Source organism: Ceratotherium simum, chromosome 27 (genome assembly GCF_057802395.1).
Source record: "Ceratotherium simum simum isolate JZ-2026a chromosome 27, ASM5780239v1, whole genome shotgun sequence".
NCBI lineage: Eukaryota > Metazoa > Chordata > Mammalia > Perissodactyla > Rhinocerotidae > Ceratotherium > Ceratotherium simum.
The window spans coordinates 12,591,562-12,618,275 of NC_141926.1; the positions used below are offsets into that span (position 1 = coordinate 12,591,562).

General features: G+C 42.2%; 1 protein-coding gene across 2 annotated transcripts; it reads right to left on the reverse strand.

Annotated features, from left to right (window-relative positions):
• Positions 1 to 271: 271 nt before the first annotated feature.
• IFNAR1 (interferon alpha and beta receptor subunit 1) lies at positions 272 to 26,291 on the reverse strand. 2 transcript variants are annotated; one of them, XM_087418139.1, is made up of 11 exons: positions 26,273 to 26,291; positions 21,943 to 22,066; positions 17,262 to 17,440; positions 14,418 to 14,575; positions 14,166 to 14,307; positions 12,940 to 13,054; positions 8,839 to 9,038; positions 8,575 to 8,729; positions 6,140 to 6,290; positions 5,046 to 5,194; positions 272 to 3,808 (listed from the first exon to the last, which is right to left on the reverse strand). In XM_087418139.1, exons 3-11 carry the CDS (start codon positions 17,431 to 17,433, stop codon positions 3,569 to 3,571), a joined length of 1,482 nt encoding a protein of 493 aa, XP_087274265.1. In that variant the 5' UTR covers positions 17,434 to 17,440; positions 21,943 to 22,066; positions 26,273 to 26,291; the 3' UTR covers positions 272 to 3,568. The 2 variants fall into 2 exon arrangements, with proteins under 2 accessions (XP_087274265.1, XP_087274266.1); XM_087418140.1 differs by lacking the exon at positions 26,273 to 26,291 and adding an exon at positions 25,882 to 26,019.
• Positions 26,292 to 26,714: the final 423 nt, after the last annotated feature.

The following is a 26,714-nucleotide window of genomic DNA, read 5'->3' on the forward strand; positions in this document are numbered from 1 at the left end:
GGAACACCACCGCACTCATTTAATCAGGCACTCCAGCCACGTCTTGAGTTGAGATCGTGGAAAAGAAGGGAGCAAGCAAATGAGCTACCTGTCCAGGAGCACTGTGGGACAGTGACGGTAGTGCTGGCTCCTTCAGGACACCCAGCGCCGGACACCAGAACATTCGGTGTGGGCATCAGCCCCTCGATTATGAATACCTTGTGAAGGCATCTTTTGCAGCACCTTTGGTGCATAAAAGTTTAAGTTCAAGCACAACAATAAAATCAAAGACTTGGCCTCAGTGTTTATTATATACAATTATTTACAGCAATAGGGTTTGACACAAAAACATACGTGAAATAAGACACAAAAGCTTACTGTATAAAAATATTGAAAACATGGTTATATCCTTCCATAACTCAATAAAACATATAAACATTGTCACAAACACCCACTTGGTTCAGATTTTAGATTTCATTCATTTGATAGGTATTTTCTGTGCATCCTCTATGTGCAAAGCACTGCAGTGCTGTAGATGCTGAGGATACAGTAATGCATAAAAGTCAGTCCCCATTCTCATAGACATTCCGGTCTCCTGGGGGCAGACACACACCAGACGAAACAAAAATAGAACATGTCAAGGAGTCACAGGGTTACAGGGAGGAGGGGGGAGGTAGGAATGTTCCTGCAAACTCCAAATGCTGAAGAGCAATCTGAGGCTGCTTTAGAGGTCACAGCTTGGGGAAAAGATACAAACCCTAAACTGTATTTTTAAAATAACTTTTTTTATAGGTTGCACATTTCTGGTCAGACCCTAAAAGTTTCTAGTTCTGAGTAGCATTTCTAATTTTCTAGTTAGAATCTACACTAAGTACTTTATGGCCGTACTAATGGAATGCGCCCACATCATACATGTAGGCATGTACTGGTGTAAGTATGCATGTACGTGTTAACAGACCCATGTCACTATCTACATATATATTAATGTAATATTATTTCTGGCTGTAATGACACAAATCTTTTGCACAAATTCTTAGATTATATCCAGCCTCTCCAAGAACTATCAATATTGCAATTTTGAGCCAGTTTACTGGTGCTCCCAAGTACACGGTATTTCCAAGTCAACTATTCTTCAGAAAAGATACCACCTCACAAGTGCGCACAGCCTGATTAAGCTACACACGGACCACGATGGAGATGGAATGGAAGTGCACCTCCGGGTCTAGAAGACAAGGCAAAAACGAGGGGGTTCCCGTTCGCTGCTGCCACCGCTCAGATGTTTGTTCATTGAGAACCACAGAGGGTCTTGAAACATGAAGACGTGCACCCCCCCATCTTAGGGCCCTAACCATTTCATCGTGTCTTCTCATTTTAGTGTCTTGAGTTTTCCCTCCTCCATGTCCCACAAAGCCATTGTTCCTTTTTAGCACATCCGGTCTGAAGCAGCCCCCTAGGAAATCTGGGGCCTGGGTGCTGGAAGGGACCCTTGGATCGGCACAGTATGAAAGCCAGTGGTGGCAAGCTGGCCCCACAGGCTCCTAACCTCCTCTTTAAAGAGGCAAATTTCCACAGACAGGGCCTTTACAAATGGAGGCCAACCCAGATGACCTGCTCTAAACCAAATGTCCCTGGTCAGAAGGATGAAAAGGTGAGTGTGTTCAGGTCACCTGAGGGATTCTCCAGCAGAGCCCTGTCTCAGAGGGGTTCCTGGGCCTCCCTGATCCCTGCTAGACTCTGCTCCAAGCTTGGACTACAGGCCCAGGAAAGCGCACGGGGTGCTCTGCAGAGCTGTGATGTGCCGAGGGCTGCTGAGTGTCACAGCCCCTCCCAGGGCGGCTGCCTCAACCTTTCCTTCCACCCAGATGAAGCTATTGTCTCGGCAGAGACTACTAAGTAAATAAGACTGCCTACAGTATGGACCCTTCCCAGCAGGCGCTGTGTGGCTTCCTCTCTTTTCCCCTCCCTGGTCCCTGCTGCAAAACTGACGTTGAGAATTCTTCCTCAGAAGCCACCAGAATTCCTAGACTCCTTTCCTACAAAGGATCTCCATGAAGAACCCCAAATATCAAATTATTTAAAAGTAAGCTATAGGTGCCTTTGAAAAGCATTATACAATTTTTAAAATTAGGTTTTCTTTCCAGTTACATTTTCTCCTTCGCTTGGATAATAAATAATTTGCATTTCCTTGACTACACGCGGGCTGAGCAGAAGGGATGCCTGAATAATGCCCGACAGTGTAGAGAAGCTGGCCTGGTGTTAAAAACGACACAGAGAAGCCATAAACCCAAACACCCCACTTGCTGCTGCTATTCATTGGGTTTTCAATTTTTTCAGAAGTGGGTGGCAGGTCCTTCTTCCTAGTCTGTCTAGTCTAGAAGCTCCACTGAAATCCACCCACCATGGGTAACCCTGCTGGTATCTGAAATACCAGTAGCATAGCTTTCAGCAACAGGCAGCTGCCACAGTATGACAACCAACAGACACGTGGTTTGGTTCTCTGTCCAGGAAATGAACCCGGGCCACGACGGTGAGAGCACTGAATCTTAACCAGCAGACCACCAGGGTGAGCTATACAACCCCATGCTATGTTAATAACTAAAAGTTGATTATACACATTATTCCTATTCGTCACTAAAGTCGTCTGCTTCTTTCCTACTTAATTATTCTACTTCCTACTCTATTACATCAGTAGCATCTGCTACTGATTGATTGATTGATTCCCAAGGCTCCTTGCATGCACCATGATTAACCTCTACATACTCCCATATCTTAAAAAACAATAGTAACTTCTCTAGTTAGATAGTTTTCCATTTCTCTGTAACTTTTGTGATTGCAAATTCTAATCAGAAGCTATTGTTCTAATAAGTTATGAATCAGGAACTCTTAACGTATAGTAAAAGATTACCTGGTTTTAATCCTAAACCATGGAAGGGATAGGTAACTGAGATGTAGGAGCCAATGTTCTTGGGATTAGTGGACAGAATTCTGCTGAAAAATTTTAAGGATCATGTTTCTGGCATCTGCGGATGTTTTCTGAAGTAAGCTATTTTTTAGAAAACCAGCGGTAGTGGTATTCAGCTTTTCTACAGAAATTTCCAAAGGGCCTCCTTTGGTGTCAAATGGAAAGACCAAATGCTCTAAATATCTCTTGAAAAATAATGAACTATAATACTGGGAATGGAGAACAAATCTACGATATACGCAGCAACCAGCAGCACCACGACAGTATTAACTGATTGGAACACAAATACTGCCCCTAGCCACAAAACAGTTGGCACGGCGGTCCTTGAGATATCATTAGAAAGACAGACGGCATCTTCTGGATTTAACTCATCTCATCCAAGACAGGTCCAGCGACATGTCTTTCAAGACTTCACACATGGAAAAGAATATAGAACACTTTTCTCCAAATTCCTGTAATTCCATCTGTAAACCGTTCTTGCCTGTATTTTTAGGATCTACGATCTGAAGATGTTTTTTCTTCCCCAAAAAGCACATATCCTCTTGACAGTTACTGAGAGAGACAAGCAGCTCAGACTCCGAGTGTAACTCCCACAAAATGCCCCGAGGTGTGCGCGTTCATTTCTGGTCACAGAGTTTCCTGTAGCAGAAGTTCTTCACTTATGCCACTTCCACTATTATCCTCCTCGTTAGAATAGTTTCCTGAATCTTGACTAGTTTGGGAATTATATTTTTTGTAATCTTCATCAACATCATTAGTTTCTTCTACTGCAGCAATCGCGTTTGTATTTTCGATTATAAAACATCTTTCAATTTGCTCCGCAGAAGTGGAAAGGAGTAGATTCTTTAGTAAATGTTCAGAGAAACACTAATTTAAAAAAGGCAAAAAATAGAAACGGATTATTTAAAATGATAAAAATTAGTTTTCTAGTTCTTACAGCTTTAGTTTCTTAAGTCTATTATCTAGAAAACCTATCCTTTGGCACGCATATTAAAAAGTCAGCTAAGAGCACATCAATTGCATTATAATATTTAGAATAAAACCATCATTAGTGAGGTGACTTACAGCTTAATGTCATTTTTGGTGAGTATATGAAGAGGACCCAAGAAAGGGGCAGGGCGGGGAAGAGCACGGAAGAGGAAGGAGAGGGGAGAGCACTGGGATTGTGGAAATTTTATTATGAAAGAATAAAAATTTTTGTATCCAATCCACAAATATCCAGAAGAAGCAAAAGTGATAAATTAATTTTTCCCTGTTCAACTAAGATTAATCAGATGTTGTAACCAGCTAGTTTTCAGTTCTTTAAATGACAGCTGACTATTAGAGTATATAGGAATGATATTTAAAAACTCAGGGATATGAGAGTAAAATAGTTAATATTCACGGAGCATTTTTACAGTGCTAAGCCTTTCTGGCTGACTTCCTTCATTCCTCAAAACTCCATGGGGTAGTATTATTGGAGCCACTGCACAGCCTAAGGGTACTTGCTCAAGTACACTTAAGTGATTTGCTCAAGTTCACAGAGCTCAAGTGCAAAGATATCACAGCTTATCAACAATTCACCTTCGGGTCTCTCCAGCTCCAGCACCTGAGCTCCTGAGCATACTCTCAAGGCAGGCAACCTGCAACACCCCTCGGGGAACACACCCCCCCAGGGCACATTCTTTGCCTAGGTCTTCATCATTCAGCGCTTTCGCTAAATATGCTGATCTCACAGGAGCGTCACACAAAAACCATGAAGTGTCATGGAAGAAAATTCATGTTGTGTTATTTCATTTTCTGTGACTTCTTCCACTGAATACAGTTTCCGCACTGATGCTAATGTTTTAGCCTTTTGGTGAATACAAAAACTTTCAATGGTAAAACAGACGCCATGGTAGCCAAACTGCCAGAAAAATACGAGATTAAGGACAAATCTCACTATTCTGTGCTATATTCTATTAAATGACTGTTTCTAAAGTTCATTTACTGAAACTTGGAAGAAAATACCCAAATCAGTCTGTATTATTTTCTGAAAATCAAGAAAACATATATATTCTGTTGAAATCAAATATATTTTCCATTTTAAGAAAAATCCAGCTGTTGACAAAGAAAAGGAACGTACCTCATCTACAGCGGAAGGAGGTTTACTTGATGGAAAGAACACATATTTGACGCATCTCAAGACGACTTTCACAACATAAACGACCACTGGGATACTAAGTAATACAGCGCAAATCACAGCTATAATAAGTAAGGTTTTGGAAGTATTTCCTAAAAACAAAATAAATGCTGTTTAGCATCAATATGTGTTTTGACATACAAATATGTTAATAGCGCAGACAGTTTGTGTGAAAGACTAGCCATGTGAAAGGAAATATAAAATCTATTAAATAATACCCTTAAGGAATACTGCTGATAGCACTGCGCACACAACAGGTGTAGGCAATGGTATTTATGTTTAAGGAGAGGCCCAGGCAGTGAAACAAGAGATCCTTAGTGAAGGACACAATATTGACATAAAACTCCAGACATGCTAAGTCTTCTCCAGCCCTCCTTCTTGTACAGCTAGCACAATTAAACACACCCTGTGACTAAGCACGTACAAGTCAGCACTACAGACTGTAACATACAAGATGGAACTAAACCAATCCCACATAAAAAAATTCACAATTGAACTAATTAAGTGATTTCCACATGATAATTCTACTAAGGATTACGTAAAAAAATTACAAAGTCTTATTAAATGCTAAAGAAAAATAACTGAAGGAAATTAATGACGTGGATATTGGATAAAATATAAAGCATTCAAAAAACACTGAATTGAGTATTAACAGTATTTTCTAAAACTGGAAGACAGCTTGAAGGTCGACTTTCTTTTTTTTTCTTCCCCAAAGCCCCAGTAGATAGTTGTATGTCACAGTTGCACATCTTTCTAGTTGCTGTATGTGGGGCGCGGCCTCAGCATGGCCGGAGAAGCAGTGTGTCGGTGCGCGCCTGGGATCCGAACCCAGGCCGCCAGTAGCAGATCACGCACACTTAACCACTAAGCCACGGGGCCGGCCCTGAAGGTCTACTTTTGATTCATGTAGTTCATGAAGAAAATATTCTCTCTTTATTTTTTCAGTAAAAAGGAAATATTTTATAATTTTCAATAAATTGAGTTATTTTTACTGTCTAGTTACATTTTTTTAAAAAGACATAATGAAAGATTCTGACCTGGTTTTGTTTTCTCGCACACAGTGTCACTAAAACCACTGCTTTTATTCCACTTTTCATAATGAATGAGTGCTCTGGCTCTGACACAATAAACAGTCAGCGGTTTCAAGTTACGGAAAGTAAAATCAGTTTTTTTCTCTACAATTTTATTCTGTTAAAAAATAAAAGGTAAATCATTAACAAAATTTAGTCTCCTCACAAAATCAGATAGCAAATACCTATTTTCTGAATTCTTTAAATATTCAATCTAAGATTGGGCTCACCCAAACACTTAGTTGGTATTATGTTTAAGAAATATAAATTTGTTTAGGACAACATATCATAACCCAATCAGAAAGTGAAAAACGCTGCTGCCCGAAAAGAATCTGATATATTCCTAAGACAACTCTAATTTATAATAAGTACATGCTGATTTTATTCAATTGCCATTGTATTACCTCTGCTTAGTGGCAGAACGGTTCAGAGCAGGGGTTCTGGCCTCAAACCGCCTGTATTAAGGTATCACTTACAGCTCTGTGGCCCCCGGGAAGTTATTTAATTTCTCTGGGCCCTACTTCCAGATCTGTAAAATGAGGACAATTACTGCTCTATCTGTATTAGTCAGCTACTGCCACAATAATGTTATATAACACAACATCATAAATTATTACAACAAAAGAACGTTGTGTAATAAAACATTCCGTGGCTCGAAACATATTTATTTTTTTGGCTGTGGATCAGGTTTAGGTCTGCTCCACAAGTCTCTCATCCTCCTTGAACAGAGACCACGTGGAGCATGCTTTCCTTCTGGTAAACAGAAACAGCACAAGAGGCCAGCCGAACCATGCAGGCACATTTAAGTATCCCAAGTATTTGCTGAACGGTAATTCAATCGGTCATACTGTCTGGCAAGATTGTTTTGAAGAATGACTGAGACAATGCATGTAAAATACTTAGCACAGTACCTGATAAGTAATAAATATTCAATAAATATGAGTTGCTATTATCATTATAATTATTTACGTATTATCCAGCATAGGATAGGATGGCAATACAAGTTACTGAATCTCTACTATTTGTCAAGCAATGTGCTAGGTATTTTCATATATCTTAACTCATTTTAAACCTTATAAACATCCTTTCAAAAACACTTAGTTACTATGACAACCACCACTTTAGAGAAGAGGAACAAAGTCTCCGAGAGGTAAAGTACCTTACCCAAGGTTACACAATATGGTAGCCTGAGACACAAATTTAGGTTTTCCTGATCTAGAGACAACTTATAACTGACCATAATTCTCAATGGGCTCAATTATGCTATGGTTACAGCGTGTTCAGATAGTTAAATGAAAGTAGCCAAGTCATTGGAATTTCCTTACATTTCCAACAGAAAACGAAGTAAAGTGAAGGAATTTACCAACTCAACTGCACAAGATTTTTAAAGGTTGATTTCTTGATTGCAATTCCACAGGGAAATAGGAATAATATGGATTATCTGATGTTGTGTCTCATCTTTGTCAGTGCTTTTTGATTTTTAGTGTTTCTCAACACTTTCTTCATATCTAACTCCTTCAGGAGCCTTTTAAGATGATTTTTTTCTAATCTCTCCCTCACTAAGAAGTTGAATACTAAGGAACAAGATTTTGTTGGGCAAAGTTGAACTTCGGAGGCATGCTTTCCTCCTGGGGGGCCACAAGCCACTGTAATATCTAAGATTCTTTTGCCCCTAAGAACCAATTTCTGCCCCATTGGAGGTGCTTTGCCCCAGCAGATAGTTGGCAATGTGTGGAGGTATTTCTGGTTGTCACAGCTGGGAGGGAGTGCTATTGGCATCCAGTGGGCAGAGGCCAGAGATGTTGCTAAGCATCCTATAATGCGCAAGACGGCTCCCACAATGAAGAATTATCCAATCCAAATGTCAACAGTGTTGAGAAACCCTGGTTTAGATGAACACCTGGGAATCACATTAAAAATGCAAATTCCTAAGTTCTACCCCCAGCTATTCTGACTGGGCAGGAATGGGCTCAGGGATCTGAATTTATTTATTTATTTATTTTTCCCCCAAAGCCCCAGTAGATAGTTGTATGTCATAGCTGCACGTCCTTCTAGTTGCTGTATGTGGGACGTGGCCTCAGCATGGCCAGGGAAGCGGTGCGTTGGTGAGCGCCCGGGATCCGAACCCGGGCCGCCAGCAGTGGAGCGCGTGCACTTAACCACTAAGCCACGGGGCCGGCCCAGGGATCTGAATTTTAAAAACCAACTGGGGCCAGATGCAGGTGATAACTCTACCACGCAAAACATGGGAAAATGCTAATATTCTTCCTAGTGTAAATATGTGAGTTAATCACATAGTCTTAAAGTTTAAAAATTTCCCTAAAATTTTAACTTCAAGCTTAGTTTACCCAAATCACAGTTATAACTCTAAATTGCAAACTTATACTACATAGTCTTTTTACCGTAATATTGGAAGTGTTTTCCCAAAAGATAATTTCATAAATGAGCGGGTAATCCTCGTCCACAGACTTGTTTTCAGACTCTTTTGGGGCACCGATATAGACACGCAGTGAATCATTAACAGGTTTCAGGTTAATAACTGGAGGAAGTATGATAGCTAGGAAAAAATTGTAAAGATGCAACGTTCAATTTAGACAAGAAAAACAATTTTAAGAGTTTGCACCAAATCAGAGAATTACAATCTAAAGAAAAAACTACTGGCTTACTTTGTATTTCAGTATCAAATTTTTTCTCTTCAGACCAAAGAGATGTGCTATTTCCATTAGATGCTTGTACACGGATAAAGTAAATTCCTCTTGAGAAAACACTTTGAGGAAAGACACACTGGGTAGTCTTGACATTTTCACAGTCTGGTATTTGTTTCCATTTATCTGCATGTTTCCCAGGAATCTTTTTTAAATAGGCACTTTTAAGACAAAAAAAATTTTTTTTATTCCAAACACATTAATTCAATAAATATTTAGTGAGTACCTATAATACATTAGACACGCTGTTAGGGGCTAAGGCTACAGAGAAAAACAGTCCCCACCCTCAGGAAACTCACAATACAGTGGAAGACACACATGTACAACACAAAAAAACCCCACAGATCTTGTTCCAGAGTGTGATAAAGGAGTGGTGTCCTAGAGTTGGCTTGTACCCGTACACAAAAACAACTGTTAAATTTTCAGGAATGCTGTGACCCAGTCGTTAAACACAGCTATTATTAAAAATTAAATTATATACACTTAACAAATAAATAAATTGTATTAAAAAGTAATAAATACTCAAAACTCCTCTTGCCCTAATTGTTCGACTACATTTTATTATCTACGCTCAAAGCTATTTATGTCTATTGTATCTCTATGGTGGAAATACTACATAATGGAGATGCTACTATGCCTCTCCTCCCAACTCCATCTTCAGTGACATCATGTTGGTAGCTTGAAAGCGGCCATGGTGGGTGTATTTGTATCATGAGAACTGGCAAATACTACAAATAAGGCTTTTCCCTTCTGGAAAGCCGGTTGCTAAACATGTACCAGCACACCAATGGGTAAGTGCTGTAACAGAGATACATACCAGAGCGTTGTAAGACCAAGCCAAACAGAGTATGGGCAACCAACTGAGCCTGGAGAGGTTAAGTCAATTGCTCAGAAACCAACAGCTCAAAGGACAGAGTTCAAGCCTGGGACTACAACAGCCTCCTAACTGGTTCCCTTGTCTTTAGTGTCTCCCTAGTCCATTGTACCACGTACAACGCGGCCATCTTCACCCTCTTCAAATACAGACCTTATGTTACCCATCCCTCAACACAAGATTCCCAATGGCACCCCAATGCCTATAGGATAGTCCGAGACTCAGCCTAATCTTATCCCATACTGCTTATTCAACTTTCTCCCTCATTGCTCTCCCACGCCCAAATGTCTGCTGTTCTCAAAGCAGGTCTTCCTGACTGTGGCAGGCAAAATTCCAAGACAGCCCCCAAGATTCCCACCCTCTGGTGCACACGTCCTGTAGAATCCCCTCCCCTTGAGCGTGAGCAGGACCCGTGAACTCTTGACTAGGTTACATTGTACGGCAAAGGTGAAGGGATTTTACAAATGAAATTAGGGTCCCAGGTCAGTTGGCTATGAGTTAATCATGTGAGAGACTATGCTGGGTGGGCCTGACCTAATCAGATGAGCCCTTTGAAAAAGAGTCTAGAGGTCAGAGATTCCGTCTCTCGATGCCTCCACGAAGCAGGCCCCCACAAGCTCTACAGCTGCAAGAAATGAACTCTGCCAACAATCACAGGAGCTTAGGAGAGGACCCTGAGCCTTGTATGAGGCCGCAGCCCCGCCTGACACCTTGATGGCAGACTTGTGAGACCCTGAGCAGAAGACCCCGCTAAGCCGCGCCTGGACTCTCGACCAGAATTCACTCAGAGATAATAACGGTGTTTTTTAAGCCACTGAGTTTGCGGTAATTTGTTCCAGGGCAAGAGAAAATGAATTCTTCCCCCTTGCCCCAAACTAATGTTAAGTCTCTTCATATTCTGAGCTTTGCCCTGTGCTGAAGCCTCTGCCCAGGATGCCATCTCTTGTCCACCCTGAAATATGATTCAGTAATCAAGGCCTTGTTCACACCTCATCTCCTTCCAAATGGCTTCTCTGGTCTCTCTAGCCCCATCTACCTTTACATTTTCGACTTCTATAACCCTTTTTTTTTTTTTTTTTGTGAGGAGATCAGCCCTGTGCTAACATCTGCCAATCCTCCTTTTTTTTTTTTGCTGAGGAAGGCTGGCCCTGGGCTAACATACATGCCCATCTTCCTCCACTTTATATGGGACACCGCCACAGCATGGCTTGCCAAGCAATGCGTTGGTGAGTGCCTGGGATCCGAACCAGTGAACCCCGGGCCGCCTCAGCAGAGCACGTGCACTTAACCGCTTGCGCCACCGGGCTGGGCTCTCGACTTTTATAACCCTTATAACCTGTACACCACTCCTCAGTCCTAAATCACCCTTTGTTATGCAGTGTCAGCTAACTGCTTCGGATTTCTAGAATCATGGGTTTTATTCTACTGCACCTTTACAATTACTTCAGTGCTTTGTACAGTGTGCCAAGTACCCAAAAGAAACTCAGAGGGGGCCGGCCCCGTGGCCTAGTGGTTAAGTTCAGCACGCTCCGCTTTGGCGGCCCAGGTTCGGTTCCCATGAGTGGACCTATGCCACTTATTGGCAGCCATGCTTAGGGGGCAACCCACATACAAAATAGAGGAAGACTGGCACAGATGTTAGCTCAGGCTAATCTTCCTCAAGCAAAAAAAGAGAAGACTGGCAACAGATGTTAGCTCAGTGCTAATCTTCCTCAGCAAAAAAAAAAAAAAAAAAGAAAGAAAGAAAGAAAGAAAGAAAGAAACTTAGAGACCAGCCATTAGAAACCCCTAACCCGGGCCGGCCCCGTGGCTTAGCGGTTAAGTGCTTGCGCTCCGTTACTGGCAGCCCGGGTTCAGATCCCGGGCACGCACCGATGCACCGCTTCTCCAGCCATGCTGAGGCCGCGTCCCACATACAGCAACTAGAAGGCTGTGCAACTATGACATACAACTATCTACTGGGGCTTTGGGGAGAAAAAAGAGAAAAAAGGAGGAGGATTGGCAATAGATGTTAGCTCAGAGCCAGTCTTCCTCAGCAAAAAGAGGAAGATTAGCATGGATGTTAGCTCAGGGCTGATCTTCCTCGCAATAAATAAACAAACAAACAAACAAACAAAAAAAAGAAACCCCTAACCCTCTCCAGCCTCTGGCCCTATTTAACAGACTCCGGAAAGTGAAGTATACACAACAGATTACTGCTCAGTTTCCTGATCAGCCTGTGAGTTTATATACATATATTGAGGGGCATGCATGCACATGAATGCGTTTCCACTATACAAACTGTTCTTGGTTCAAAACTAACACTAAAGGATGGAGAGAAATGGATCACAACAGTACTGACGTCCCTTCTCCCTTGTTTTTCTGTTTCTTTCTCGTCTCTGTCTTCTCACTCTTCCTTTCCTGCCTTAGCTGTACTTGCCTTTGGCCCCTCTATTCCTCTGCCCTTGATAGATCTGTCTTTCCCATCCCTTTTCTCCCCATAATCCACTTCTCCTTCCACTTGATTTTCCTCTTCTCTGCTCCCTCTCTATTTATCCCCTACAATTTATCTCTATTTATTTCCAATCAATATGAACTATTTGCAGTTCTCTTCCATGTACTTGGTGCTTGGACTCCATCCATATTTGGCTAGTCTCTACTCCATCACATACAACACAGTTCTCTCCAACTTTCTTAATTTCCCACTAAAGCAATCACTAAAAAATCCGTCAAATGCACTAAAATAATCAAGAAAATGAGAAGGGTAACTTGAATTGAACAAGTCAGAGCGACTGGACTGAGATCATCTCAACAACGCACGGAAGAAGTGAAGTCTGAAGGAAAGATCAGGGGCACACGTCAAGTATTCCAGACTAGGGAAAAAACCCATCCAACTAAGTCACACTGTTTTAAAAAAGAGCAGGTAAGAACACTAGATATTATTAGAATACACTCATTTTACAAAAAATGAAGAAACTGAGGCAAAAGAGGTTAAGTAATTAGCTCAATGTCATCTAGTTAGCTACTGGCAGAGCTGGGACTAGAATTAAATATTGTGTTTCCAATATTATCAGAACCACCTCTTCATTGGTCAGCACACGTGGAAGGAGCGGCAGGTGTCTGAAGTGGAGGGAAAAGAAGCAGAAAAGAAGCATAATAAACTGGGCAAAATAAATTGGGCAAAAGGAAATTTATGGACTAGAACTTACTGGAGCCATTGAGCTTGAAAAGTCAGGTTTTCATATTTGTAATCCCATTTAAGAATATAGTTCTGATTATTACCATCGATTTGTATGTTTTCTGGTGGAGGCAGCTTATTTTCAACTAGAAGACAAAGAATACACAAAAATGCAAACATTTTAACTCCAGGGACACAGCATATGGTAAGAATTCTTAACAGCATGGGCAGGAAGATAAAAGGCTTATATTTTATCATTATGAGATACGTAAGTTATGGTGAACATTCACACAATGTAATACTATGCAGCCATATAAAAGAATGTGACTGATCTATATGTACTGACATATAAGAGGTCCTCAAAATATTACATTAAACAAGCAAGTTGTAAAATATATCTAGCAGAATCCTATTTTTTAATTAAAAAAAACAAAAAAACTGTATGTCTTTGTATATGCTTATGTAAGCCCTGAAAAAGTATGAAAGGGTATACACAAACTCCTAGCACTGCGTATCTCTGCTAAATGAACTTGGGGGTAAGGAGGTAGGTGAGGTAAACTTTAAACCCTTCTGTATTGTTCGATTTTAAAAACAAAGTATATTAAATTTATAATGAAAATTATAAATTTTCCTACCCTTGACTTTAATTGTTGGCAAAACGTCACTGATTAAATACATCAGGAGGCTTTCTTATTTTAACATCTCACTTATCAAGGTATACTTTTGAAAACTAACTGTTCTTCTAGCAACTACCTCCCCCTTTTTAGGTGGATTCTAAACAAATAATAACAGTTTTTGTTATTAGAAAATATTTTGACTTTTAAGCAGAATTAATTTTCATTACTATTTACTTGAGACAAAAAAACCCAAATAACATTTTTTTTGTGTGTGAGGAAGACCAGCCCTGAGCTAATAATATCCAATGCCAATCCTCCTCTTTTTGCTGAGGAAGATTGGCCCTGGGCTAACATCTTCTGCCACTTTGTATGGGACGCTGCCATAGCATGGCTTGACAAGCTGTGCATTGGTGCGTGCCGGGGATCCGAACCTGCGAACCTGGGGCGCGCGCACTTAACCGCTGCGCCACCGGGCCCGCCTCCGTAAATAACATTTTTTTGCTGATGTAAATGCTGTTATAATGCTTTTCTTTTAATATGTATTAAATAAATTTCAGCAACTATGGGGAAAATGTCAAAATTAACAGATGGCCAATCTGTATACATAGCTACTGAATACAAAGCAAAACTTCGTCCTTACCTGTGGTATTTATACAGTACACCGGACTATACAAACCAACCTTTCTCTGCATACGTAGTCTTGCTTTAACTTTTAAACAATAAGTAGTCTCTGGGGAGAGTTTATAAATTTTATCTGTGGGATAAACAGTTTCAGTCCTTTCCTAGAATAAAAAAAAAATAGAAGTCTGTTCTTTAAAAAAGTATGTCAAATTTTAGAACTAATTCACATCATTTTCCTCTCACCTCCAACAAAAGTAAAAATAATGCTTACTTCTGCAGGTGAAGAGTTTTTCCAGATAACTAAGTTATATATAAAGCTGGAACTATCCATAGCCCACATGACACCATCTTTTGTTCCAGGAGGAGAGATGTTGATTATTATTGCCTTATCTTCAGCTTCTAAATGCACTTCTGGAGGACCAATTTGAGCTGTCAAAATAAAAACATTTACTATATAACTTCATTAACACAATGCCAAAACATTCATCCAACAAGTAATTCTGAGCACTGAGTATGTGCCTGGCAGAGTATAACAGAGAAAGTTCCTCATGGAGCCTACACTCCAGTGGGGGATATGGCAAAAAACCCCAAATAAACAAATACATATAATGTCCCGTGTGCTCTAAGGAAAAATGAAGTAATCTAAAGGGACAGAGAATGGTAGGAAGAGCTGTTTTAGATCAGCTGGTCAGGAAAAGCCTGTCTGAGACCTTTGAGCTGAGACCTGAATAAAGTGAGGGAATGAGTCATGTGAATATCAAGGGGAAATGTATTCCAGGCTGAGTGTCCATCAAGAGCAGAGCCCCTGGGGCCGGCCCCGTGGCTTAGCGGTTAAGTGCGCGCACTCCGCTACTGGCCGCCTGGGTTTGGATCCCGGGCGCGCACCGACACACCACTTCTCTCGCCACGCTGAGGCCGCGTCCCACATACAGCAACTAGAAGGATGTGCAACTATGACGTACAACTGTCTACTGCGGCTTTGGGGGGTGGAAAGGAGGAGGATTGGCAATAGATGTTAGCTCAGAGCTGGTCTTCCTCAGCAAAAAGAGGAGGATTAGCACGGATGTTAGCTCAGGGCTGATCTTCCTCACACACACAAAAAAAGAGCAGAGCCCCTAAGATGGGAATGTGCTTAACATTTTCAAGAGACCGTAAGGGGGTCTGAACGGCTGAGTGATTGAAAATGGGATCAGAGAGGTAGCCAGCGGCCAGATAATAAAGGAAGAACTTTGTAGTCAACTAGTCTGTGAAGTCACAGGAGGGCTGAGATTAGAGGATGCCCTGATCTGATTTACATCCTGGAAAGATCATCCTGGTTAATGCACGAGGAAGCAGGGAGACCAGTAAGAAGCTACTGCAGCAGTTCGAGTGACAAATGAAAGTGGCTTGGTGGAGGCAGGCAGCAGGGGTGGAAGGAAGAGGGGATAGGATTCAGGATATAGTCTGAAGGTGGATCATTCAGAATCCGTAGATGGATGAGATGAAGGATATGAGGAAAGAGATGTCAAAGATGACTCCAAGGCTCTTGGCCTGAGCAAATAAACAGTTAATGTCACTAACAGAAATGGAAAAAATCACAAGAAAAGCAGGGTTGTTTTTTTTTGTTTTGTGAGGAAGATCGGCCCTGAGCTAACATCTGCCAATCCTCCTCTTTTTGCTGAGGAAGACTGGCCCTGGGCTAACATCCGTGCCCATCTTCCTCCACTTTATATGGGACGCCGCCACAGCATGGCTTGCCAAGCTGTGAGTCAGTGCACGCCCGGGATCCGAACCGGCGAACCCCAGGCCAGCGCAGCGGAGCGCGTACACTTAACCACTTGCGCCACCAGGTCGGCCCAAGAAAAGCAGGTTTTGAGGGGGAAAATCAAGAGCTTTGTTTGGCCATGTTAAATTTGAGATGACTTTGAGACGTCTAAGTAGAGACATTGAACAGAGAGCTGGTGATTCAAGACTGAAGGTAAGGGGAAGGAATGGGGCTGGAGATATAATTTGGGGAGCCAAGAGCATATAGATGGCATTGGAAGCCATAAGATTACCAGTGGAGTGAGGGAAGAGAGAGAGAAGTTCAACGACCGAGCCCCCGGCGGTCCCACATTTAAGGTTTAGGAGACGAGGACAAACTGGCAAAGGAGAAACCAATGAGCAGGAGAAGAGCCAGGAAAGGGCGTTGTCCTAGAGATCCTTGACGGAAGGGTTCCTAGAAAAAGAGTGATACTCATGTCGATGCGACAAAGGAACTGAGCCAGAAGAGGCCTGGGAATTCACCCGGCATTGTGGGGGTCACTGTGACCTTGACAAGAGTAGTTTTAGTGTAGTGATGAGGAACGACGCCCGAATGGAGAGTGCTGAAGAGAGAGTGGGAAGAAAAGAAGTACAGAGAGGAGGTACGCATAATTCTTCTTTGAGTTTTGGTATAGGGCATTGGTTCTCTAACTTTCTGGTCTCAGGAACCCTTTACACTCTTAAAGAAAGTGAGAGTAACAAAGAGCTTTTGTTTATATGAATTATGTCTTTTGATATTTAGCATATTAAACATTAAAACTGATACAAAGTTTAAAATATTAATTCATTAAAAAATAATAATGACAAACCCTTTACATAGTAACAAATATTTGTTATAAATAAATAATTATATTTCCCAAAACAAACAAACAAAAAAACTTAGTGGGAAGAGGGGTGCTGCTTCACATTTTGTTCAAATCTCTTTAATGTCTGGCTTAATAAAGAAGACAGATGTATGTCACACCTACTCTGCACTCAGTCAGTTACCATATCACACACCAAATGGCCTCTGGAAAACTCCACTGTACACCCGAGAGGGAATGAAAATGAAAAAGGCAAACAAATCATAGAATTATTATAAAAATAGCTTTGACTTTGCAGACCTCCTGAAACAGTCTTTGGGACCACACTTTGAGAACAACTAATGTAGGGAAAGCAGAAAAATGAGGCCACAGCAGGAAGAAGATATACGTTTAAGAGAATCTGTGTTTTTTTTTTCTTTTTTAAGATGGGAGATTTTACATCATGCAAATGAACAGGCTTGTTAATTGAGCTGTTCTGACTAATATTTGATAAAGAATGTAACGTAATTCAGCTCGCAACTTTTTCTTACCTTTATGAAATGGTATAAATGAGTCAACCTCATACCATGGAGAAGTGTTGTTTCCTTTTTCTGCTCTTATACGCAATTTAAGTTCATCATAAACATTTAGCTGGAGTGAAGAAAAGTCGCATTGCGTACTAGTAATATATTGACACCCAGGCAATTCGGTCCAGTCATCCATCTCAGGTCTTTAAAATTAAAAAGCAAATGAATGAATGAGCAAATGTATACATACAAAAGAGCGTCAAACACACTTTCTGTTTACTAACATTATAAAGCTAGTTTAAGGAGCTATTTCTTCCATTTGAGTTAATGTCCTGTTAACATTTTAGTAACATTCCACTCTTTTTCAATGCATAAATTTACTATTTATAAATGGAATAATTCTGACAGTTAATTTAATACAGTTCTAGAATTTTGTGGGTGGTTGCATTAGGATTTCAAAGAAGCTGAGAAAGAAATGACCCATAAGGTAAAAGTGGACTTAGTGTCAGCTTTAGAAATAGTTGTGTGAGGGGCTGGCACCATGGTTAGGCAGTTAAGTTCCGTGTGCTCTGCTTTGGTGGCCGGGGTTCACAGGTTTGGATCCCAGGCATGGACATACACCACTCCTCAGCGGCCATGCTGTGGTGGTGACCCACATACAAAATAGAGGAAGACTGGCACAGATGTTAGCTCAGGGTTAATCTTCCTCACCAAAAAAAAAAAAAAAAAAAAAGTTGTGTGACTTCTGGCCAACTACTTTGTATTTCTGGATCTTCTCTTCCTCACTAAAAATTTGAGAACTGGATTTGATGATTCGTTTCTGACCTCCTCCTATGAATAGATTCACTAGCCCTAAGAAAGACCTCAGAATCAGTATGGTTTGACAATTTCCTCTGCCCTCCTCAAAACCAAACATCCCTTCTGCTTGCTGATCTCCATTATCCCTTCTATTATATCACTAGAAACAAAGAACTTAAAACGTTAACATAAACCAAATTCCTCAGAGTGAATTTAGTCCATCAAAAAGGTGAAGCGATTGATGTTAGATTCTTCAAACATATAAAGAAATGCAGCTGGCACTGAGTGCCTGAAACAGAAAAGACGCGTTACTACAAAGGGGAAGGGGAGGCTAAAGTGAAAGTGAGCGGCAGAAAACAAACATCAGGTTTCAAAACTTCTGCCTGTGTTAAGCCCCGTCTCCCTGACACCAGGCAGAGAAACTGTTCTCTGAGAAGGCATTTTTGTCAAGCCTGATTCATAGTTCTAGCATTAACCATTTTTTTTTTTTTTTTGGTAATATTGTAGACTTCATTTTAAAGATGCTTTAAGATAAAAGAAACCAGGGAGGATATCTAAATAATTTTTGTGCTGACCCAAATACAAGTCTACCTTATTTTGCAAAAAGGAAACATTTAAAAAAAATTATCAATGTACACTAGCATATGGAACACTTCATTCCTGGCCAATTTCCCTTTCCACGTGGAAATTAATAAAATCACCTATGTGGAAATTAATAAAAGAAATCTTAACTAAATTGGAGTTGGGAAGGCCTGTAGGGGGAGCTCTCATGCCCTATCATACATGTCAGTTACACCAAACAGAGAGAGACCTACCCTTGCATCTTGGACAGAGAGTAAAACTGCTTTACTTCTGAAGGGAGATTTCTTTTCCCATTCGGCAACAGGCAGCCAATGAGAAACGCTGCAGCTCAGCCAACGAGAAACCATTTCCACCTTGAACTGCTACCTTCCCCCAATCGACTCTCCTTTAGAACAGCTCCTCCCTACCCTCTTTTTCTCCATAAAAGCAGCTCCCCTCCTTTGTTTTCCAGATTTGCCTATGGTCTGCCATAGCATACACATCCCGAATTGCAATTCTTTTGGCTATTCCCGAATAAACTCATTTTGAGATAACAGGCAAATTTGCTTTTTAAGTTGACACCTATCTGAGCTCTGAGATTAAAGCTGGCACTTAATGATACCATTCCTGAAAAACTTCTCCACATGAGAATCTATTTTTAAAAATCCAGAGGCTCTTATAAACAGAAAACCTTATAAAAAATTTAAAACTAAGCCTTGATATGGTTTCAGCCCACCCTCACTCTTTACATCTGTCTTTCCTGATCCAGGAGATGCAGCTGCACACAATATTTCAACTGCTTTTGCATCTAAAAGAGCTACCGCAGTGGTGGGTACTTTTATATTTTCTTAGAAAAAAAAAAAAACTACTTTATCATATAGAATATTTAGATCAGAACAGAGTATAACTTGAAAATGAACATGTAACCAATATGTAACCAACATAAAATTCATTTCATAAAACCAGTTTCATAATATAACTACATGCCATCTTTGTCTCTCCTATTCACTGATAGATTCTTAGCACCCAGGAGAATGTTTGGCATAAAAAGCACTCAATATTTATTGAACAAAAGAATGAATACCACACACTACATACAGCATAATAAATTTTAGATATAAGTCACAAACATCGATGTCTTAGCCTGCGTTCTACAGGCACTGGAATCCTAATAGCTTATTTATGTGTCTGTGTATCATTTATCACCAGTGGTATATGTCCTACATTCTGAGAAACACTATATTAAAAAATAAGTGTCTGCTGCTGCTGCTAATTACACTGCAATTGATCACTTACTCTGTGCCACCATTCTGAGCACTTTATATACAACTGTTCCATACTCCTAACAAGCTTCTCAATTAGATACTTTATTATTGGGCTGTCCTAGTCCAGTTTTCTTGTGGCAGTCCTGGTTTAAGCTTGTTCCAGCTTATCTAAAATTAAGTGCCTCTTGGGCTGGCCCTGTGGCTTAGCGGTTAAGTGCGTGCGCTCCGCTGCCGGCGGCCCGGGTTCGGATCCTGGGCGCGCACCGACGCACCGCTTCTCCGGCCATGCTGAGGCCGCGTCCCACATACAGCAACTAGAAGGATGTGCAGCTATGACATACAACTATCTACTGGGGCTTTGGGGGAAAAATAAATAAATAAAAATTAAAAAAAAAAAATTAAAAAAAATTAAGTGCTTCTTTTCACTCTCAAAAGGATCCTGGTTTGGATGATAAATTATATATGGTCATATCAGTGTTTATCTCTACTTTACAGATAAAGAAACTGTGACAGAGAGAATAAGTAGCTGAGGACAGATTTAAATCTAAGTAGCCTGGCTCAAGTTCATACCACACTAACACCATATTGTCTCCACAAACTTGTAGTCTGGCCTATTTTTAGAAGGCAATTGTTTATAAAGCTAGCGGAACAGGACAGAGTAAGAACACACGGAAATAATGCATTTGATGCTCAAGTCAGAATGGAAGGGTTACAAGACAGATTATTACGGACTGGAGAATTTAGTGCAAGCAACATAACGTGTGAAGGAACAAAAATACGAGAGTGCTGTCCATGACTCTGCTCTTTACCAGAAGGGTACCTTTCAATAAGGGTATCTGAAATCATCTTCATTATACCTAAAACAGTTGTTTAATAAGAAAATTCTGAACTAAGGCAGAGAACAAAATTGGTAACAAAATTCAAAGTTCAGTTTAAAGAAAATCTCTGAAGATAAAAATTATTAAATGATCAATTCTGAGAAAAACCATATATGTATGGTTTAGTGTAGACTCAAATTACTAAAGCTGTGAGATTAGATTAATCCCACAGTGTTATTAGCAATCGCCTGGAGAACAATAGCACTGGGGCTGTGGTTGAAGGGGTGAGAGCCTGGTCCTGCAGGCGCTACAGCCTGTTTCTTTGCTGCCCGATTACCTGCCCGCTCACGGTTAGCAGACGGGGCCCCAACACCCAAAGCCAAGGACTGTACTCCCTGAGCTGTGTTTCCTTCTGTTAGCCTTTCTTCTACAATTCCCTGCCTGCCTATCCTCTTGGCAACTATTAAGTAGAAAGTTAGCACTAGGCAGAAGGCATTGAAACTCAAGGAATATTGAGCCTGTGGGAGTGCAGGGTCTACCATATTGATGTTTATAAACTGTATCTAAAATTAAAACACTGTGGGGGCTAGCCTGGTGGCACAAGCAGTTAAGTGTTCGCACTCCGCTGTGGCAGCCCAGGGTTCGCCAGTTCGAATCCCGGGCGCGCACTGACGCACCACTTGTTAAGCCACGCTATGGTGGCGTCCCATATAAAGGAGAGGAAGATGGGCACGGATGTTAGCCCAGGGCCAATCTTCCTCAGCAAAAAAGACGAGGATTGGCAGATGTTAGCTCAGGGCCAATCTTCCTCACACACACACAAAAATAAATAAAGAATAAAATAAAATTAAATTAAAACACTGTGTATGATGGAGATAATAGGAAAGTCTCACCATGGGAGACCTAGTGGCCTATTCCAAGATGGACGGGCCTTTTGGGGCACTCTCCCATATCCTCAAGATATGCTCTAGTTCAGACCCTAATTTATATTGAAAGAAGCTGGAGCATCCAGAACAGAGAAGGCATGGCTGTGGACTACAGAAGCTGTCTGCCATCCTCATCCCCAAAATCTCTTTTGCTTCAATGCCCAAAGATGAATTTGACTAAGTCTCTATTTGTACAAATGAAGTTATAAATAGTACTTAAAGTAGACATAAAATTTCTTTAAAAAACAAATGTTTCACAAGTCAAAAAAAATTATGGTGTTAAAATTATAACAATTTTTCAGATGATTCTGGCAAATCAATGAGTAGAGTAACATACATTTGATAATCTACTGAAAAAGTCACATTGCTGAGAGACTCACTGCCCCTGTTCCACTTCAGGATAAAGCTGTCATCCACGATATAGACCTCTACATCCCGAGGAGATTCCAGATTTGTTCCCCCTGTGTAGGCAACAAGAAAGAAGACAGTTATACACACACTACAGATACTTTTAAAAATGATATTTGTCCCTTCACGTCACTGATCAAAGAATGGATATTTAAATATAACAAAATTAAGTATATAAAAAAATCTTAAAAAACCTAACGATTGGGGCCGGCCCTGTGGCCTAGTGGTTAAGTTCGGTGCACTCTGCTTCAGTGGCCCGGGGTTCAGTTCCCAGGCATGGACCTACACCTATCAACCATGCTAGGGCGGTGACACACATACAAAATAGAGGAAGACTGGCACGGATGTTATCTCAGGGCTAATCTTCATCAAGCAAAAAAAAAGAGGAACATTGGCAACAGCTGTTAGCTCAGGGTGATTCTTCCTCAGCAAAACAAACAAACAAAAACCAAATACCTAATGATTGCTCTCAGCACAAGGAGGCTGCTAACTATATCTCTGCATTTGAGAGAGCTGGGAAAGGGCTGAGTTTTTTTAATCTATAAAAAGCAAGTGTTATATGTCAAATATATCTCAGTAAAGCTGGAAAAAATAAAGAAAAAAGGTAAGCATTGTCTTTTAACTGAAAAAAAAGTCTATATAAAAACAGAATTTTTCTCTGGTCTTGGAAGTGATACTGACACAAAGAATACACGGTTCAATGGTTTAACAGCCTCAATTTGGTTTTACATTCTACATTCAGAGAGAGGTAAAAGTATGAATGTTTATCATGTCAGCCAAGCCCTACAGGAACCTGAAAAGGTCTTGACTGCTAAACATACCAAGTCTTTGAACCCTTCTGTTTATTTTTAAGGACTTCCATCTAGAGACCTACTCTATCTCTTATACTTCTAGTAAAATCTTCCACCCTTTAGGTGTCTTCTCATTTTTCCTTTGTAGTCGCTTCAATCTGTGTTTCTCTTCTTCTCTGACCACCCGAAACCTCCAAGACCCAGTTCAAGTTCAATCCCTTATAGAAAACCTTCCTCAAATACTGCTGGCCTTGCTCTTCACGTGTTGCCACATGAATCTATATTGCTCAATTTCACACTCAAGCAGACGTCCTCAGGACTAACATCACGTACTAACATCTACTACGCTCTCAAAACTTGCTGAATGAAGATGCTTTGAAAAATTGCTTCTTTGTGTTAAATGCAAATTTCCAACCAGATTGCAAGTTCCTGAAGGGCAGGGTCTAAACAGGTTCATACTTAATCTGCGTTTTTCAGAGTATTCAGCATAATGTTGGGTTCACAGTAACTTCTTCAATATCATAAACGGCTGATCGTTCACTATGACAAGCTACAGTTTTTAAAAGACCAGCTTATCAATTTATTTCTTGTTCCTACAATATTTCTAGCCTTTACTCTGCCTCAGGGCAAGCATGTGGACTTTCTACCACAAGGGTCCTTGTGTAGAACTTTTTTTATTGGGACTGCTTCCTCTACTTTCCAGTTAGAGATATTATGGTATGGAGTCAAAAGGGGAGACATTGGAGAAAACATTTCCCGAAATTTATTTTTTAATTTGGGGAGGTACTCATTGAGTCTCCCCACCCTCAATTTTCTGTTCTACACTCATATTCTCCGAGACTTCATCACTGAATAGAATACTTCCCCTTATCCCACTCCTCTAAACTTAACTCTCATCCTATTTGTTGGAATTTTATAAGATTCTATGCAGCCGAAGGTCAGTGATTGGGTGTATAGGGGTTAACAGAAGATCTGATGGCATCTGTACTCTCCAGTCCAGAATATTCTAATTCTAGTAATTCTGGGCCTTGATTTAGGAAGAGGAAATCTGATGGAGTGGAGCTAGGGGATGCAATCCTCCTGCTGCTCAAGGAAGGAGATCCTGGAACCAGAGGCCACATGTGTAATGGCCTGCACATGTGCCCTGATTAGACCCAGTTGTTACACAGTTGTAACATATCCTCTGCACTCTGGTGTATAAAATCTCCAACTGCACTAAGCTAGGGGGAGGGAGGTTGTGTATGGCGCACTGCTTTGGGAGCTATCCCCAGTGTTCTCCATTGCTTGTGCAAGCAATAAACCTTTTTTCTTCACCCACTTCAGCCTTGGTTGTGCTTTTCAGCTCCCCACTTACCAAGAGATGGACCCACTGAGTTTGGTTACAGTATTATTAGCAATATCCTTTTGATAATAGTGCATTTCACCATTTTGCATGTAAAATATACAAATGGGCACTTAATCCAATCCTTCTATTTGTACAATTGGTTGCTTTCAATCTTTCACATTTATATTGATGACCAGAAACGGTTTACTCTCTTTTTAAGTCTGACAAAAATTCAAACACCTACATCCATATGAACATAAATTTCCTCACATACTTTGGCTAGTTTTCTTAGGCAAGGGTCCCAGAGGTGCATTTATTAGGTTTAAAAGTATGAATATTTTTTATGAATTTGAAAGACAGAACAACATTATGATCTCAAGTTAGGGGTTATCATTTCATTTAGTTTTGAACATTACTATTCCTTTGAGAAAAAAGTGAATTAGATAATTGGAAGATAACTAGGCCCTTAACATAAAAGTGGATAATCAAGAACTTCAACTGTTTGGCCTTTTAGGAAGACAAGCTCCACGGCTAAAGCCCCACAGCTCTGAGGCCGATTCCCAGGGTTTGATTTCCCACTCAGCCACTGGCTAGCTGTACCGCCTTCAACCTCACGGGGCCTCAGTTGGCTCCTCTGTATTATGAGGATAATTAGCTTTGTTCTAAAAGTTAAATAAGTTTATACCGTCAAAACACTTAGAGTAGTACCTGGCACAAAGCTATGAGAGCAATAAATGCTAGCTGCACATAAACTTTATTTTAGCTGCTCTCCTCTAATCTAGATTAAAATTGGGATATTAATGTACATCCTCGCGGAATGGAATTTTCCTCCTGGGGAAATTCTTTTTATATTAAAGCAAACATGAGTTTAATGCGGAATCTTCACGAACAAAAGACTTCAAAGAAATTACCCCGGGGTTCCACCAGGGCCCTAGAACCCACATACCATACACTACATCTGCGGACGCGTTTGAGAAATAGGATACATTGTACCACATCGGGGTACGGTCTTCTAAGCAAACAGTTAAGTATTTTGAACCCACTAGGAGGTCTCAGCGACCTCCCGGATTCCTGCCCTCGGTTGCTAGGCCCCGTTTCTCTTTGGGTACCCCTTCTCACTACAAAGTCAGCCTTATAATAGTTGCCATTCCCCCGAGGCATCCCGGCTAGGCATTAAAAAAGGCAGCAAAGTAGCCTGATGGCTCCCAGCCTTTGTATTTTGCCAGTGTATTTTTCTTTTATTATTACTTTTTATTAGACTGTAGGAACCCCCAAGGCGGAGAAATTCATCCCTTTCCCACGGGTGCTGTTTACTAAATTAACGAAATGCGTTTCAGAAACAGCAGCATAGTTCGTGGCTCAAGCCTTGTTCATTATCAATCGTGCCCAGCCGAGACGCCGGATTATTCGCCAAGAAACTCCACACCAAGGCCTTCGCACACCCAACGGCGCGGGGGTGGGAGCCCGGGGCGCGGCCAGAGGGCGGGAGGGACGGCGAGGAGGGCGTCCCCCGCCCGGGGACCGCTACAGTGGCCCCCGAGCAAGCGGCGTACGACGATTTGGAACACCACCCTCCTCTTGTTTGATTTTCGAGCCCGTGAGTTTCAACTTGAGCGCTGCCACCACGGACGACTAGCGGTCTCCCACAGAGGACGCCTGTCCCTCCCACCCACCTCCCAGCGCCGGGGCGTCCGCCGCCGCCGCCACCGAGCCTGGCGCGCCCCAGCCTGCGCCGGGACCCCTCGTCTCTCACCTGCGGCTGCGGGCAACACCCACGGCGCCCCGGCGACCAGCACCAGGGCCATCGCGCCCAGGAGGGCGAGCATCGTCCGCGGGCCGCCGCCGGCCCTGCCACTCACATGCTCGGCCGCCACGAGTAGCGCTGCGCTAAGGACAGCTCGGCTCAAGCGCCCCCTCTCACCCCCGCCTCCGCGCCCGCCCCTCCTCCTCCTCCTCCGCGCCCCCCCCTCACCCCCGCCTCCGCGCCCGCCCCTCCTCCTCCTCCTCCGCGCCCGCCCCTCCTCCTCCTCCTCCGCGCCCCCTCACCCCCGCCTCCGCGCCCGCCCCTCCTCCTCCTCCTCCTCCGCGCCCGCCCCTCCTCCTCCTCCTCCTCCTCCGCGCCCGCCCCTCGTGTGCGCACGCACCGCCCCGCGAGTCTGGCGCGAGGGCGGGCTCCGCGGCGTGGGCGCTGCGGCGCAGTCGCGGGTGCCTGGGCAGGCCGTGGGCCGCCCCGCCTGCTCCTCCTTCCCCCTCCTTGCGGCCTGTGACTGCCCGCTCGCGGTCCAGCCTCTCGTTCCCGTAAGACCGCGCCTTAGTGGAGGCCTTGACCCTTGCAGGAACGCGGCGCATTGCTAGTGCGCCTGCGCAGGCCGCGCGGCCTTGGAGCCCTTTTACCCTTCCTGGTGATTGCAGCCTTGGGCGCTGTCTGGCGCTCTTGGCCTCGCCCTCTCCCGCCCGGGTTGAGGCCGCGGAGGCCTGGGACAGCGGTGTTGGGGCGGCTGGGGGAGTAAGGGAGCTGGAATGAGGAAGCTGCCGAGCGGGCCAGGCCGTGTAGTGCGTGCAGAGGGCTGAGAGCGAAGGGCAGGA